The following is a 16,322-nucleotide window of genomic DNA, read 5'->3' as shown; positions in this document are numbered from 1 at the left end:
CTAAAAAGAACAGTATTGTTTAAGCACAATGAGCGATTTGGATTCTGCCAGCCAAGAATATTGAAACTTTTTTCTTCTTTTTTTTTTTTTAAATCAGCGTAAGCCCTTACTACAGAGCCACAAGAGGGCACTATTGTTATTAGTATAAGTAGCACATTTTCTCATTTGTGGAAGAGGTGATTTGAGATTTTGATTGATATTGGTTTGCTTTAAAATATCCGTCCATTAAAAGTTCCATAAAATACACCTGCCTTCAACCATGCCCGTGTTGGTGAAAATATGATTAAAAACATTTACTGTTCTGTACATTTTGTTTCCTCAAACTCAGTCCAAGTTGAAATAACTCAGATTTTGCCGTCTAAAACATATTCGGATGAACCTCCTGTGTCTCGTGCTCAGTTGTTCTTGTTTTGTTTGTTTGTTTTTGAATTTCGCACAAAGCTACTCGAGGGCTATCTGTGCTAGCCGTCCCTAATTTAGCAGTGTAAGACTAGAGGGAAAACAGCTAGTCATCACCACTCACCGCGAACTCTTGGGCTACTCTTTTACCAACGAATAGTGGGATTGGCCGCACATTATAACGCCCCCACGGCTGAAAGGGCGAGCATGTTTGGCGCGACCGGGATACGAACCCGCGACCCTCAGATTACGAGTCGCACGACTTAACACGCTTGGCCATGCCGGGCCTCTCAGTTGTTCTTAGTGAAGTAAATGAACCTAAGAATACACACTTCACTGCAAGCATACTCAATTTATTCGCTACTGTGTATCCTTGTAATTGTTTATCCTAATTCTGATTTGTAAATTAGAATGTATTGTTACATGCTAAGCTTTGATAATAGATTTTTATATATATATTGTTTGTTGCGAAGTACAAAGTTACGTAATAGGCTGTCCGTGCTCTTTTTACCTTATGTTTCGAAACCCAATTTTTAGCGTTACAAGTTTTCAGACTTATCACTGAACCACGACGGACTTTAATGTGTTCAAAAATTAGAATATATTCCCGAAAATATTTTCATAAAAAGTAAAATATATACACAAAATGACTGACATCGAAAACAAGTCATAATCTTTCTGTCCAAATTTTATACCAGCAATTTATTTTAATCAAAATTGTGATCTTTTATTTATTGAATGTTTTACATATAGTTTGTTCCGAATTAAGTTCGACGTGTATCTTATATTGTAAATAACTAGAAATATAATACTTTCCGCGAATAGTCTACATTAGGAGCATTTAAAAAAGAATACGTGGTTATATTATTTGTTCAAAACTAACAGATTTTAACAGTTTCAAGTTTGAAAGTGTGCCATTGACTCATCGCAGGCATTATAAAGGAGTAGCAAGCTCGATTTAATTTAGTATATTTTAATATATTCAAAGCAGTCTATTCAGCTTATCTTTCAGTTACATAGTGTGTGTATATGTACTAGTATGCCATATATTATAATCGTTTAACAAGTTTTTTGTTTTACAGCATTCTACGCATCAATTAGTTTTAACCCGTTCTGAAAATTTGATCGTTTACGAAAAAGAAAACAGACCGATAGTTTATCTGACTTCAGTTGAATTAGGTATTTCATTCAAATTATTACTAAATATATTTTTAAATTATTTTAGGTGGAGAAAACTATTTTAATATAAAGACTCTAAGTTTAGACTGAGCAAATGATAGTTCAATAGTGACGTAATATGTTTATATGTGACTAACTTGTTTATACCAGTTTTACTGTTTTAAAATTAAATGATCCAGAGGATTTCCCACGAAACTTTATCTTTTCAGGGGGCAGCACTGTTTCCGTTATGTAAAAAATAATGGAAGGTAATACGGTAGCAGTTCGTTGAGTGAGTTTGTAACGTTAATGGATAGTTTTAGTGTTATTATTAAGTCTTTTTTTGAATACTTCTAGTGTTACTTTAGTTACCCTAAAATATTACATTTTCATTGTTATAGTTGATATAGTGTTTCTCGTGTAAGAACTAATAGTAATATAACTTATTTTTAGTTTCCGCTTAAAGCTAAAACGTAAATTTGGTTTGTGAATTTTTCTGCTATAAACTAAAAACATAAGTGGCAATGACAAATGAATTGGTATAAATTCTAGGATATCCATGCAGATAACCAAGTCTCTTTAAAACTTATAAACCGTGTAAAATACAACAGGGGCTAGAGACGAAATTTTGCTTTTAAGTAGAAGGGCTGCAGTACATAATATTTCAAGAAGGTAAGGGTAAAATAGAAAGATATTTTGAGAGTAATTTATTTAGGTTCGTGCAGTGAAAAAAGAGGAAGATTTCTATAGAAAATGAAAGTAGTTGGGATGATAATGCCAAATAAGAGCTCGTCATAGGAAGAGCTTGGTGATTTATTTCCAATAACTAACTTATTAAGAGTAATTAGATCATTATATATGTAAAAAAGCGACTGGTATGGTTAGAGAAAGCATTATGTAGAGGAGCAAACAACGTTTCGACCTTCTTCGGTCATCGTCAAGTTCACAAAGAAAGAAAGAGGTAACTGATCAATAGCTGACCATATGTTCGAAGGCAGTTGTGTAATTGAGTGTAGGAATGTAGAGGGCATGCTTGGATGTTGGATTATATTTATTAATATAAGTATAAAGGTGTTACTTTGTATTGGTTTATTTTGGGCTTGAGTTGTTGTATAAGTAAGGCTTCTTTAATTTTGCATTTGTTTATGTTTGTTTCTTTATTTAGTATTTGAGTGTTTTCTATGGTTATGTTGTGTTTATTTGATTTGCAGTGTTCAAAAACGTGTGAAGGTGACTTATGTTCTTTGAATCTGGTTTCCTTTTTCTACTTGTTTCTCCAATATAGAAGTCGTTGCATTTCTTACATTGTATTTTATAAATAATGTTGGTGTGGTGTTTGTCAGTGTAGTTTTTTACATAGTATAGACCTCAGTTTTGTGCCTGGTTTTTGAATAAATTTGGTATTAACTGGAATGTCATATTTTGTTACTAATTTTTGCCAAATGCTGATTATTTGTTTGCTGATGTCAGGAATATATGGTATACAGCAGTATATGGTTTTGTGATTTTTTGATTTGTGAGATATATTTACTTTAGTTGGTTGATTTTGCTTTCTGTCTAGGTGTGTGCGTATAATGTTTTCTACGGTTTGTGGAGGAAACTTATTGATGTTGATGAAGTATTGTTTTATTTTGTCTAATTCGTCGTTAATTTTATCTGGTGAGCATAGTTTTATGGCTGTGTTTATTTGGTTTCTTAGTATGTTTAGTTTTTGTTTTGTTTCATGTGCTGAGTCCCAAGGAATGTATAGTCCAGTATGGGTGATTTTTCAGTAGATTTCTATTTTGAATTGTGTGTCGGTTCTTGTAATTTTGAGGTTAAGAAGTGATATTTGATTGCTTTCTTCCTGTTCACATGTGAAGTTAATGTTGGGATGTATAGAGTTAATGTGATTGAAAAAATTAAGTATGTGTTCTGTAGATTTGAATCCCGCAACCGTGTCATCTACATATCTGTACCAGTATAGTGGTGGATGTAATGCTGTGTTAATTGCTTGTGTCATAAAAAACATTGGCTAGAACTGGTGATACTGGATTGCCCATGCTTAGGCCATTTGTTTGTACACATTTGTGGTTGTTGAACATGAAGTTTGTCTTCATCATGGTGAATTATATGAGGGTTGCTAATTGGTTCAGACATAATGGTTACATAGATAAGTACAAATACATAAAGAAAACACAAAGACTTACACTTCTTGTACAGTCACCATGATGAAATAATAATTGTTTGTTCCTCTACATAGTGCTTCCTCTACCCATACCAGCCGTTTTTTTACATATATAATTTTCTCTACAAGTGGGTTTTCTCGTCATGGGGGATAAGTAATTAGATCAGTTAGTATCCCATAAACTAATAGATTAAATTTAACTATAACTAATTGTTGTGTGATGAAAATAATCAACTAATTAAAATTAGGGTTTTTAATTATCCAAGTATTTGAAATATTGTCATTATGTTTGTATTTAAGGACAAACCCACATAATAGGTAGATGGAAGATGTTTTGTGATTTGAGGTTTTGCAATTAACTTTGAAATGCTTATTAGAGGAAAGACAACTGGCTGACAGTGTCCATCACCAACTCTATGGCTATTTAAGTGTTAAAGTGTAAATTTAACACCTTATAAAACTGTGTTATGCTTCTAAGTTATAACTGTATTTAATATTGTATAAGCAGATGCAGATGTGGGGAAGAAATTCAAACCCCTATCCATTTTTATTTTAAAAATTGTGTTGTTTAATGATGTATAAACAAGTGTGACTGGAGTGAAGGGTGCGAGGAGAAGCAACACCCCTTTCACTTATTTTGACAGATATTGTTATTTAATATAAGTAGGCACAGGTATATGTGGCAACTCCTCCATGTTTTTTCAGAGGTTAATAAAAATGCCCAGTAGTATCAAATATTAATTTAAGCAGTATTCGTTATCCTATACATTTGCTAGAAGGAATAATGAACGACATTAACTTCTAGTTTGTTAAGAAGCAACTGAAAAGTTTAAAGAATGATGAGGCTCCTGAACAAGAAAACATTTTCCAATGGAATTTAAAGTTAAGGATTATATATGTGAGCCACTTGTTAGTATTTTGTTTATGTGTTTTATGTAGTGGACAGGTGTCAGATGATTGGAAGGGATGTGGTAAAAGTTGTACATGTAACTATAGACAAATTAGTCTTGTATTAGTGGTGAAAACAATTTTTTGGAAGTATGATAAGATACTTTTCAGAGTAATTTAAAGTTTAGAATTGGTTAATTTTCAATTTGACTTTATTCAGGGAAAATATTACCAACTGTTCTTTTGACACCCTTCGAATACATTACTGCTGATATTGACAATGTTTATACATTAATAATGTGAACTCACATGAACACTACAGACAAGATTCCTGAATTTATGAATGAGTAACATTCTGCAGTACAATTCACAAAACACTATATAGTCAAATTAATCTCTGAAAAAACAAAACATGGTATTTGATATCAAATCACATATAGTTAGAGCATAATAACACTATATAACACAGATTTTGTTCCTGGATATTATGTGTTATTTCTTAATTACTTATGTTGTAAAGGTACAGAAAATGACCATTGTTCCCTTAAAACTTTGCTTTTATGAGCTGGATAATGAAATTTAGAAATTAACCTATTTTTTATTTAAAAACAGAAAAATTTACTCATTTTCATTTATATAAGGTCTGAATAAAACAACATATGAGTCAAGATTTATATGTATTTATACTAAAGTTATATAAAAATGTTTAGAAGTGAGTAGTTTTTCAAGATTTGAGACTGGTATATAAATCACTTTCATGTATCAGTCCACAAATATAGTCTCCCATCATGTTTTTGTTATATGCTTCTTGGTAGCAGTGTTCAAAGTCCAGTATATCTTGGTGGAAGTGCTCGCTTTGCTCCTCTGAGTATACTCCCATGTTCTCCTTGAATTTATCAAGATGAGCATCAAGAATATGGAATTTCAGGGACATCCTGCAGCCCATTTTGCCATAGTTCTTCACCAGAGTCTCAACCAGTTTACATAATTTTTGACCTTGTGATTCCCCAAGAAGCCCTAAACCACTGCACCAAAGCTGCCCCAAGCTTTATTTTTTTCTTCCTACTGAGCTTCTTGGGGAATTCTGTGCATTTCAGAATCTTTATTTGTTGTCCAACAAAGACACCAGCTTTGACCTTTGTCACAGACTGCTTAGCGAAGTGGAGGTAAACATGTTTGCATTTTATTAAGATTCTGCAGACTCCTTATCAAGAGCTGTGACAAACTGTTTCATAAGACCCAATTTTATGTGTAATGGTGAGAACAACACATTCTGGAGGCCCACCAGTGGCTCACACTTGACATTGTGCCTTCCCACAGAGAATTCATTCCATTGTGGTCAGTGCTTTTTTTTGCAGTGCGCTGCAGTGTCCCTGCTGTCCCAAAGGCAATGATAACAGGGAAACTTGGTGAACCTTCCTTGGAGACCCATCAGGAATGCCACCATTTGTAAGTCTCTAATAATCTCCCAGCCATCATACTTTGTACTTCAAGGCTTTTAGCAAGGTTTTGACACTGTTGTATTCCTCTTTGAGGTGCACCGATTGAGCCAGGGGGAGAAACGGATACTTATTCCTGTTATGGAGCAGCACAGCTTTGAGGCTTCTACAATATTCTAGAAAGTTCTTGAAAATTTTTGTAAGTTTGAGAAAATTCTCTATCAGCTACTCAGCACTGAATCTACCTGGAATGTTCTGGAAAATGGATAAATTTGAAATTTCATTACCCAGGTTATAAAAGCAAAGTTTGAAACAGGTGATTTTCCATTTACTTTAGGCAAAAGCAGTTGGGAAATAACACTTTCTGCCCAGGAACAAGAAAAAGAAAATTTTGTTACATAGTGTTATTTAATAATACTATTTAAAGGAGAGAAAGGGCAGGGGTAATTGAGATACTAAAAACATTTCTTGGATTGGGTACATTTAGTGATTAAAGTAAAGTGCTTAAGTCAGTGCTTTTAAAAGAGTTTGTGTAATCTGAAATAAAGTTTTGAAAGTGGAGGTAAAAATGTTTGCATTTTATTAAGATTCTGCAGCATATGAATTTATACTGAACAATTTTATTATTGTAAAAGAAAGTTAAATATCTCCTTAAGTTTTAACTGATAAAAAACTAAAAGATAATTAAAATTAGTTGAAATGAATAATAACAAGCACATTTCATGTCTTGTGGTTTGATGCCTTAATTTGTAAAGTCCAAATTGTTAATTGGTATGAGTGAATATTAATTGAAATAATGTTGATAATTTTATTTATATTCATCTATACTTGTCTAACAAGAGTTTCCAGTTAGAACAGACTATAATAATTAGCATTTTATTTTAACTTTATTCACTTTGCAATATTTTTAATAAAGTATTTCTTTAATAATAGAATTTTCTGGGAAATGTAATTGAAAAATAAGGTATATATGTACATAATCATTGTTGTTTTTACCCCAGGAAGAAGAGAACTTTGTTTTTAGATGGACGTTATTGTACTGAACCATTGTATTGACTCTGTTGGATTTATGTAACAAACACCGAGGTAAAAAAAAAATGACAGGTAACTGTGACTTCATATCTGATTGTCTGGATGAAGTAGCACTAGAAGGACTAGATGGTATCACACTTTCTGCTCTGTGGACAAGACTGAAGAAAAGGCCTAACTTTCAGTTTCCTATAGATGATGATAGTAAGCAGTTTATTTGGGAAGCTCTTGTCCTTGATGAAGATATTCAATTATATGAATTGCCAAATCCCAGACCTCCATTGGTTATTTTCAACAGATATGACTACTTGGATATGGAAGATGGTGTTGTAGTAGAACCAGAAAATATGCCAGAAGATTGTTATCCTATAATGATAATCAATAGAGATGGAATAAGGGGTTCGTGTTCAACATTTTTTTCGAGAAAACTGATAACATCCCAAGTCCGTAATAATAACCAAATTCTTATTACCATTAATGATGCTGTTGAGAAATGGGGTGAAAAACTTGTGCTTGTTGCAGACCAGAGCGTACGTGAAATTGCACTTATTGGTACTGAAGTGGGTCCATGTTTGGAACTTTCTAGTGAACAATATTGCATGCTGGAAAGGATTGGTCGTTCTCGTTACCAAGGGGAGGTTACTCAAGGGAAGCAAAGCTTGCAGGTAATAAACAGTTCCCCTAAAACTTTATATTACTATAGAAAACCTCTTCTTCGTAAAGGAATTATCACTAAACAAACTCACCACTTGAAATATGGAAATAATAATACTGCTACTGGAAGTCTTCTTCATCTTGCACGATTCTTTGTGGAAGTCATGCCGAAAATGCAAGTAATGTTGAATCAACTTTGTGAATCTCTTGCTTTAAAACCAAACAACAGAGAAGTTTTCCATAAGGTACGTAATGAGCTTGGAATGAAAGAGGCAAGCTTTAAGAAATTGTTTTTTAAACCCTATGGAAGAAACTTGAAAACGTTAATGTTACCTTACAGAGAAATGTATCCTGAAGCATCTAAAGCAGAAGCTTTTACACTGAGTGGAAAGGAAAGACTTGTTAAAGTTGCAGAGTTAGTTGAGTCTCAGGAAAATCAGGAAGGTGAAGAATATCCTGATGAAGAAGACAAAGATGAAGATGAATCTGTGGGAATAAGCTACGATCCCAGCAAATTTGTGTATGATCGTTCTCTTTTAAATCAAGTCTATGATATATTAAAAGCAGAAGGAGCAGATGGTATTTCACAGTTGGATATATCAAGGAAAATGGGATTACCAAAGTTAGAAAGTAGGCTTGTGTGTAGAAATTTAGAAAGAAAAGGTGTTGTAACAACATTCATGAGGGATTTAGGAAGACAGAGAATCACAACATATATTGCCAAGTGTTTTGAACAGAAATCAGAATCTCACAAAAAACTGTTGGAAGAAAGAAAAAGAATTCTTGAACTTTCCAAAGATGTCGCACAAGAAAATCTACCCTGTTCTTCAGAATTAAACATTTCCGAGCCCATCCAAACAGCTACTGATGCTTTAAAGGAAAATCCTGAGGCTGAACATCTTTCTAAGGTGACTGCAGAAGGCCCTAAAATGGAACCAGAAGTGATGCAAAGTAAAACGCATTCTTTTAGTATAACAGAAGAAGTAAAGCACATGTATGACAATGCACGCAAAGATACAGCTCATGTCACTCTAAGAATGCTAAAGAGAGCTACTTTAGTTATAGAAGCAGTAAAGAAGGAAAAATTGATTGATGATGTATTTAAACTTCAAAAATTAGTGATTGAGGCTGAAGCTCAAGAAGGTTCTCTTCAAAAGGTTGATAAGAAATCAATGAATCGATTGATATTCAGACTTGCAAAAGATGGTTATGTTAGGAGCATTAAAACTATCCTTAAATTAGGTGAACAAGTTAAAAAACTTCATTTTGTTTGTGATCCTAGTATCACAGTTCATGATGCTCTTGTTAAAAGTACAATTGAACAGGCCAAATTTAAGTATTTTGGTGCAAGTAAACAACAGATGAAAAATGCTTCTGAAAAAAGTAAGTTAATAGATGGTACAAACATTAGTAACTTGAGCCAGCTGCAAAGTAAGTATGATAAACAAACAAAAATAGAATATGTTCCATCTATTGGCAGAGTATTTGGTGTGGGACCAAAGTTTATTAGGATGAAAACTCTTCATTTGTTGCTGTACTATTTGGTGTATGATTACCAAGGTGTGGACTCTCTTCTTCAAGAAGAAAATCATCCAAAAATGTACAACCCTGAAAGAAATTGGAAAATATTCATTCCACCTCTTCCTAAGCATCGTGGCTTTGAGAAAGGTTGGTGTTTGTTCAGTGATGTCTTGTTGGCCATGCCCTTGTCAATATTTGTGAAGATTGTGAATATTACCTACAAAATTGATGGTCTACAGGAATATTTAAATCACCCAATAAAGTGTCATTATCTTGTTAGACATATTCCTCAACATCTTCGAAATGCATTACTGTATGCTCGTAGATACATATTTTCTGCACATGAAGTAGCAATGAAGCTTAGCTTTATGGGTCTTCTCAGCTTTGGACCTCACAAGCACAAAGAAAAGGACCAGATGTTTGTCTATGTTCACCGAAATTCATCCATTAGTGATACCACTGCTTCACCTCCTAGTTATGTCCATGTCTCACAGGACATAAAGTATGAGAGAAAACATTATACTTTCTCCAGCATTGATGTAGTAGAGCATTATTGGAATGATTTACAGGACATATGTTTGCACACTCCTCTAGGGAAACCCAACTGTGTGCGAGGTCAGGAAATCCCTTTCATGAATCTATTTAAAAAACCAGCCATGATTGAAGCTTCACGTAATAAGGAACCAGAAGAAATACTGGATGATGGATCTCAACCAGGTGATAATTTAGGTGCCGGAGGATTAGACTCTAGTCTATTTGCTCATCTGAAAAGGAATTGGGCAGGAAATAATTTGGAATATCATCTTCCTCGCAAAGTTCCATGTATGCGTCAAGAATCAGGACAAGGCACTGTAGGTATAAGCTACTTAGAGTACTTGAAGAGTAGTGGTTCTGCTGTTAAACCACTTACGGATAATAAAAAACGTCTTGGTCGCTTAAAGAGCAATACTGGACTTTCTGTCTATGTCCCTCAAGGAAAGGGGTCAGAAAAAGCTCCTTTATTAAAAGTTTCTGCTGAATCAAAGAAAAAAGGTAAAGCCAAACGTAAAATTGAAGGCAAGTCAAATGAAAATCTTCCTAAGAAAAAGGAAAAATCAGATGTAACTATTCGAAAAATTCAAGGTAGAAAAACAAAGGAGAAAAGGCCTTTTTATGATGAGAAAGATAAAGCTGCTTTAATGTGCATGTCAAAATTAAGAGTAGATTGGAAACCTGAAGAAGATAGTTTCATTCTTTTAGGAAAAGTTGGATCTTGTTTTCTTAATCCTAATTATTCAAACATGGTGGTTCGTTGGACAGTCATCAGAGACTTGCTTCATAAACACTTGCCTGCAATTAGCCGAAACAAAACCTCGCGGGCTTGCCAAAGGAGGTTACGTTATATGATGCTCAACCCAGGCACAGTTTCTAATGTTTCTGTGTTTTTGGGAGAGGCTCGACAAGACCAGAACCTTGTTCAGGAGTTTTGTAACCCGAAACCACCTTTAACTCATGAGGAAAAATGGAATACCATGTTTATATCTGTTATGGAGAAATTACTGGAAAAATTTAAAATAAAAGATGTGAAAAAAATTGTGGAAACTATTCTTCCATCAACTATTGAAGAACTTTTAACAAAATTTGAAATCAGTCTTTCAGGAAGCCTAGGAAATAAAAAACCTTTTTATGAAGAGCCAAAAAATATTGTTGACATCTACTATTCTGTCGCACAGACCATTGTAATCGCATCACTGTGTACTGTTGGAGACAAGCGTAATTGGTCTTATATTTTATATGAAATATACCAACAATATCCAGAAAATCTGTTGAGGTATGTAGTCAATGGATTGCAGAATGATCAGCTAATTGTCAAACGTAGAGGATTTCACCATGCTGGAACACATTCAACACCACTGTCATCGGTACCTTATCGGTTATCTGTAACTTTTGAACACACTTTTGTTACTCGCTATCAACCAGAAATATATACAGAAGCATGGGAATTAGTGAAGGAAGGTAAGACCAACTTAACTGGGGACCTGAAGCCAGGATATTGTGCAGCAGTTATTGGACTGATGGCCATGAGGAAATTGGTTTTTCAGCTTCACATTCCTGATCAAATAATTATGCTTGATACAAATTTTGGAGAGGACCCTCAGCCAGATGCCATGTTACAGGTGGAGAAAATGGATATGGATAAAAAAAAGACCACCAAAAGTGATGAGTTACCAGCCAAATCAAGTGTTGAAACTGAAGAATTTGTGTGTAACAATTCTGTAACTAATGTAGTGAAAGATTATGAGATTGTCAAAAGTAACCTTACCGCAAACTGTGAGAAAAATAATCCAGTTAGCAGCGTTCAATTTGAAACATCTGCGATTTCCAAAGCTTCACGCTTTGCTCTATATATGATGCAACAACAACTGAATCAGGTAATTCTTGCAAACAAAATCCAGCATGTACAGGATTCTTTTGTTATTAATTCTTGTAGGATTACTTGCAAACTGATACACACAAGTCATGATACTGAGGCTTCTAATGTAACAAAGCAATCCATTAAGGATATTATTAATTCTCAGAAAATATACTTGCCAAAAGAGCAGTTAGAACCCAACTTTGATTGTCTCGAAGAATTTTACAGTAAAAACAATTTTCCCCCAAAGGATCTAGAAATTTGTAAACTCATATATGAATACATACAGCACAAAAAAGAATTTGGTGCTACAGAAGTAGAACTCTTGGAAACATTCATGTATTCTGATGGGATTTTAAATGTCAAAGATCACTTAGTTTTCCTGTGTAAGCATTTCATTATTTTAAAGGTTGGGATTAAAATTTGGCGGTATGTTTCTTTTTCACACACTAAGCCATGGATTGTGTCCTCAGTAAAAATACCGAAAGAACTTAGACCATGGTTTTCTGAAAATTATGTTATGAAAAGTTCTGTAAAAGACAAAATCACAACTACTACTGATAGCTTAGTGGAAACCTTGGCAAGAGAGGATGTAAAATATTCTGTTCCTGCAAAAAAGCCTAGGCTTGACTTACTAAACAGTAGTCCAGAAAAAAATAAACACCACCACATCACCATCATTGCAACAAACTCTGTAGACAATACAAAAGAAACACATTCTGTTGAAGAAATTGATGAAAGTTATGGTGACAATAACAAACAGAATGAGCACTCATTATGTTCAACAGAAGTAACTGAGCTTGAAGAAAAAGATAATGACAAACAGGATCTGCAAGCTTCATGTTCTGTTGAAATGTTTAACATTACAGATGAGAGAAGTGACAAGCAGGCTTCATGTTTTACTGATGCTACAAATAGAGATAGTCACAAACAAGATCAGCAAGCTTTAAGTTCTGTGGAAATAACTGATTCAACAAGTAGTTACAAGCATTTTTCATGTTCCAGAGAGACGGCTAATGTTGTGGAAGGATTTAGTTACAACCAGAACAAGCAGGTCTTGGATTCTGTGAAACTAACAGATGATGCAAGTGGTAATAATAAGAATAACCAAGTGTTGTATTTCACAGAAGTAAGTGGTGTTGGCAAAGGTGATAGAGTTAAGCATGACCAGCAAGCTTTATGTGCCACTGAAGTGGTTGATGTTACTGAGGGTTACTATGACAAAGAAAACCAGCAGGTTCTTAGTTTTATGAGAAGAACTGAAGGAAATGGTGAAATAAGTAAACTAGAAGATAACAATGAGTCTGTAGGTTATGGTAATAATCAGCAAATAGAAAATGATGTCAAAACATGCATTTTATCATCCAAAGGATTCTCTTCCATGGAAGAAGTTGATATGCAGCAGAAAGCCTCAACTTCTGTGAAAACATTTGGAGAGGGATGTGAAACTTATTTAAAGCAGCAGGAGCCAGCATCATGTTTGGCAGAAATTGATAAAAGAGAAGATAGTGCTGCTTTACATGAAGATCAGGATACATGTGTTAAAAACAGGAATGCAGTTGATGAAAATACATTAAATGTAGAGGGATTTACAGATGTTTTTGCAGTAGCTTCTCAGTCATCTGATGTTATTAAGCCCGGTTATACAGAAGAAAAAGAACCCCAAGTTTTGTCTAGACCTGTGAGACGCCGCCGATGTCGAGGAATCAGTAGCTTACATCATGGCTTCAATTGTGATCGTTTAGAGAAGGTTTCATTTGTTATTCGACCATGGAGAAAACCTGATGGGAGTTTAAACAGACCAATATTGAAAAAAATGTTGTGTGCAGTTTTATCGTACATTATGACATTCCCTGGAATTAAGCAGGATGACCTATGTGACCACTTCACTGGGGCTTTGAAACCCATTTACACACTGGAGCTACTAGAAATTCTCCAAGACCTGAAGTGTGTGTCTAGTTTTACCTTAGTTGATTCACATGAACCATCATTGTTTTCAAGTTTAATACAGTATCAAATTGAATTGGACAAGAACCATCATAAGGACACGTATTATGAAGCTACAGTGGATGCTATTCTTAAGCTTGGAGAAATGATAGATGAGCTTATAAGTAGACCTCAGTAAAACTGTGATGTGAAGTGTAACTCTCAAACTAGAGAAAATATTGCGATGAGAATTTAAAAGACTTTTGTAAGTTTTGTAAAGTAAATTGAGTTTGTACATCTGTAATGTTGAAATCATCCTGAGGGCTTCATAATTAATGTATATTATGTAACAATAATTAATCTTTTGATTAAAATATTATATAATAGTTAACCTTGTGAAAATAACTGAAGGACTTAAAAGTGAGTAATGTATGTGCAGTTGAATAATGTTTTGACATTACTTATTTTCTTGGTATAAAAGTGATGTAATTTTAATAAAATTGTATTTTGACTTTTGTATAATTATTGCATCTCTTTAATTTCTGCTATATGTTAGAAGGCACTTTTTACTAAACCTTACAGAACTGTTAATTTGGAAGTGAAATTAACATTATATAGAATTTTATATTTAAGGTACCTCAGTTTGAAAATGTTTTAAAAGTAGCTCATTGGACAGTTAGCATGCAGTTGCTACAATACACATGCTTTCTTGAATAGCTTTATCTTCTGGTGAATTCATATAAATGCACTTAAGTCATCAACAAACATTTTTGATGAGTAATTTTTTACAAAACTTGAATTAAATCAATTGTTATATGAAAATAACTTAATCAAAATATGAAAGAAAAAAATGGGTCTGTTCTATATACCTTAGATTTGGGAAGTCTTAGAAGTATTGGTAATGACTGAAAAGCTGTTTGGCAGGAGTGTGTTATTTTGCTAACTACTTGGGTACACTAAATATCATATGACAATGAGGACATCCTCCTGTATAATTTTAACTTGGTCCATTCTGTTTCCTAAACTCACATATGAGGTACAGCTTCCAATATAATTCAAATAAAATTTAAAATTGTAAACAATTTATAGTTAAATAAGAGAAATTATAAAATGTTAGAAGAATTTGTTATACATTGTGACCCAATTAATATTCTGCCATTGTTTTTGATGAATGATAGATTCACCATGAAAACTGTAGGTTTTAATATGTGCTTTTTTAAATGAAATTTTCAAACCTCTTTTATTTCCATTACTTACATTATTTTATAAATATACTATTTTAACAAAATCACCAATATAAAAGTTATAATTATGATTGCATTAGATAAACTGCTTTAATAATCATAGTGTTCTTATGATTTGTTTGAGATTTATCATTGATTTCTCAAATGTCTTGTGAAATTGTAGAGACTTTACTAACTCAGTGATAAAGTACACTTGTCTGATATACAGTGAAATGTAACTCTAGTTACAACATATTTTTTTTAAAGATTTTTTCTGTAGAGCAGTGGTCCAGAAATTAGTTAAGTTGATTTCTCTTTAGCTGCCTTTTTTATTTGGTGATAATACCAGATATGCTCTTGGGGTTATTTCTCCTTACATTAAATGAGAACTACCAGTCACTTGGTTGTGTTAGTTGAAATGAATAAACCTCATGTTTTCTGTTAGATACAAATAGCAATACAGGGGTAAGAAATCAGTGTTGGTAAGAGAGAAGAAAGCCACTTGGTCAGTGAAAGGTGACAATTCAGTTTTTAGTGCTAGTACTCACACTTTTTTTTAATATATATTTGTGAATAAATAAATATTATTATCATTTTGTATTACATATTGTGTTCAGTCAGTTTACTTTGACTCGGTATTATTTTGTGGGTTATCCTCTCATTATAAGCCAGGCCAAACTAATACTTTGTAGAAGTCAGCATAACCTGAGAATACCATGAGTTATTAAGAAACATATTACTCCAAGTGTTAATAGTGAATTGAATTTATTAGAAATTTGTATAAATTTCCATGGAATGAAATAAATTGTAGTACATACAGTACAGTTAAGTTGATTTTATAGCTCTGTGAAATCTGTCGTCCTATGGCTAATTAATTTAATAATATACAAGAGTAGTAATATTTTATAGTTGTTGAGTGGAAAAAAGTTTGAAAATGATCAGAAAACCAACTGTTTTTCACCATTAACTAGGAATCTGCAAGAGCTTCAACAACAAATACATATGTATATTTCTTCATGTAGTGCTTCTTGTGATATTGCTGTTATGAAATATTATGTTCATTATAAAAGACATAATTACAATGTTTTATTTATTGGAGTAGTGTTTCATTTTGAAGAAGTTTGTTATTGCTTTCTCTTCTGTGTGTAAATGTATATGTATCTGGTGAGATAAATGTGTATAGTGTATTATCGTTGTTCTTTCACTATTGGATTATTTTAAATTATCTGTTGAAAATAATTCAAAGTACAGTACACTTAAACCTTAAATTAGTTAATTTTCTACTTTAGTGTTCTTACAAGTTTAATCACTTGTACACTGTAGTAAATTGTTTTTGTGGACATTACAAATGACATTAACTAGAAAAGGTTGAAAACGTCATAAAAACACTAATTTTGACATCAGTTGTGTACAGTGGTGTATATTTGTGGACTTCCAGCACAAGAAACTTGGTTTCAATACCAGTGGCAAGCAGAGCACAAGCCCATTGTGTAGCTTTGTGCTTAACTTCAAAACAAACAAATGCA

General features: G+C 33.2%; 1 protein-coding gene across 3 annotated transcripts; it reads left to right on the top strand.

The window, feature by feature from the left end:
* Positions 1-1,472: 1,472 nt before the first annotated feature.
* On the top strand, positions 1,473-15,984 carry LOC143231008 (general transcription factor 3C polypeptide 1). Of its 3 annotated transcripts, XM_076465463.1 has the most exons (3): positions 1,833-1,849; positions 2,110-2,229; positions 7,053-15,984. In XM_076465463.1, the coding sequence occupies exon 3, from the start codon at positions 7,149-7,151 to the stop codon at positions 13,770-13,772; it is 6,624 nt and encodes a 2,207-aa protein (XP_076321578.1). In that variant the 5' UTR covers positions 1,833-1,849; positions 2,110-2,229; positions 7,053-7,148; the 3' UTR covers positions 13,773-15,984. The 3 variants fall into 3 exon arrangements, with proteins under 3 accessions (XP_076321579.1, XP_076321577.1, XP_076321578.1); XM_076465464.1 differs by lacking the exons at positions 1,833-1,849; positions 2,110-2,229 and adding an exon at positions 1,473-1,578; XM_076465462.1 differs by lacking the exon at positions 2,110-2,229 and having other exon boundaries at positions 1,754-1,849.
* The last annotated feature ends 338 nt before the right edge of the window (positions 15,985-16,322 follow it).

This window comes from Tachypleus tridentatus, chromosome 10 (genome assembly GCF_004210375.1).
Source record: "Tachypleus tridentatus isolate NWPU-2018 chromosome 10, ASM421037v1, whole genome shotgun sequence".
Lineage (NCBI taxonomy): Eukaryota > Metazoa > Arthropoda > Merostomata > Xiphosura > Limulidae > Tachypleus > Tachypleus tridentatus.
Note: the sequence above shows the minus strand (reverse complement) of the source record. Positions and strands in the feature narration are given on the sequence as shown.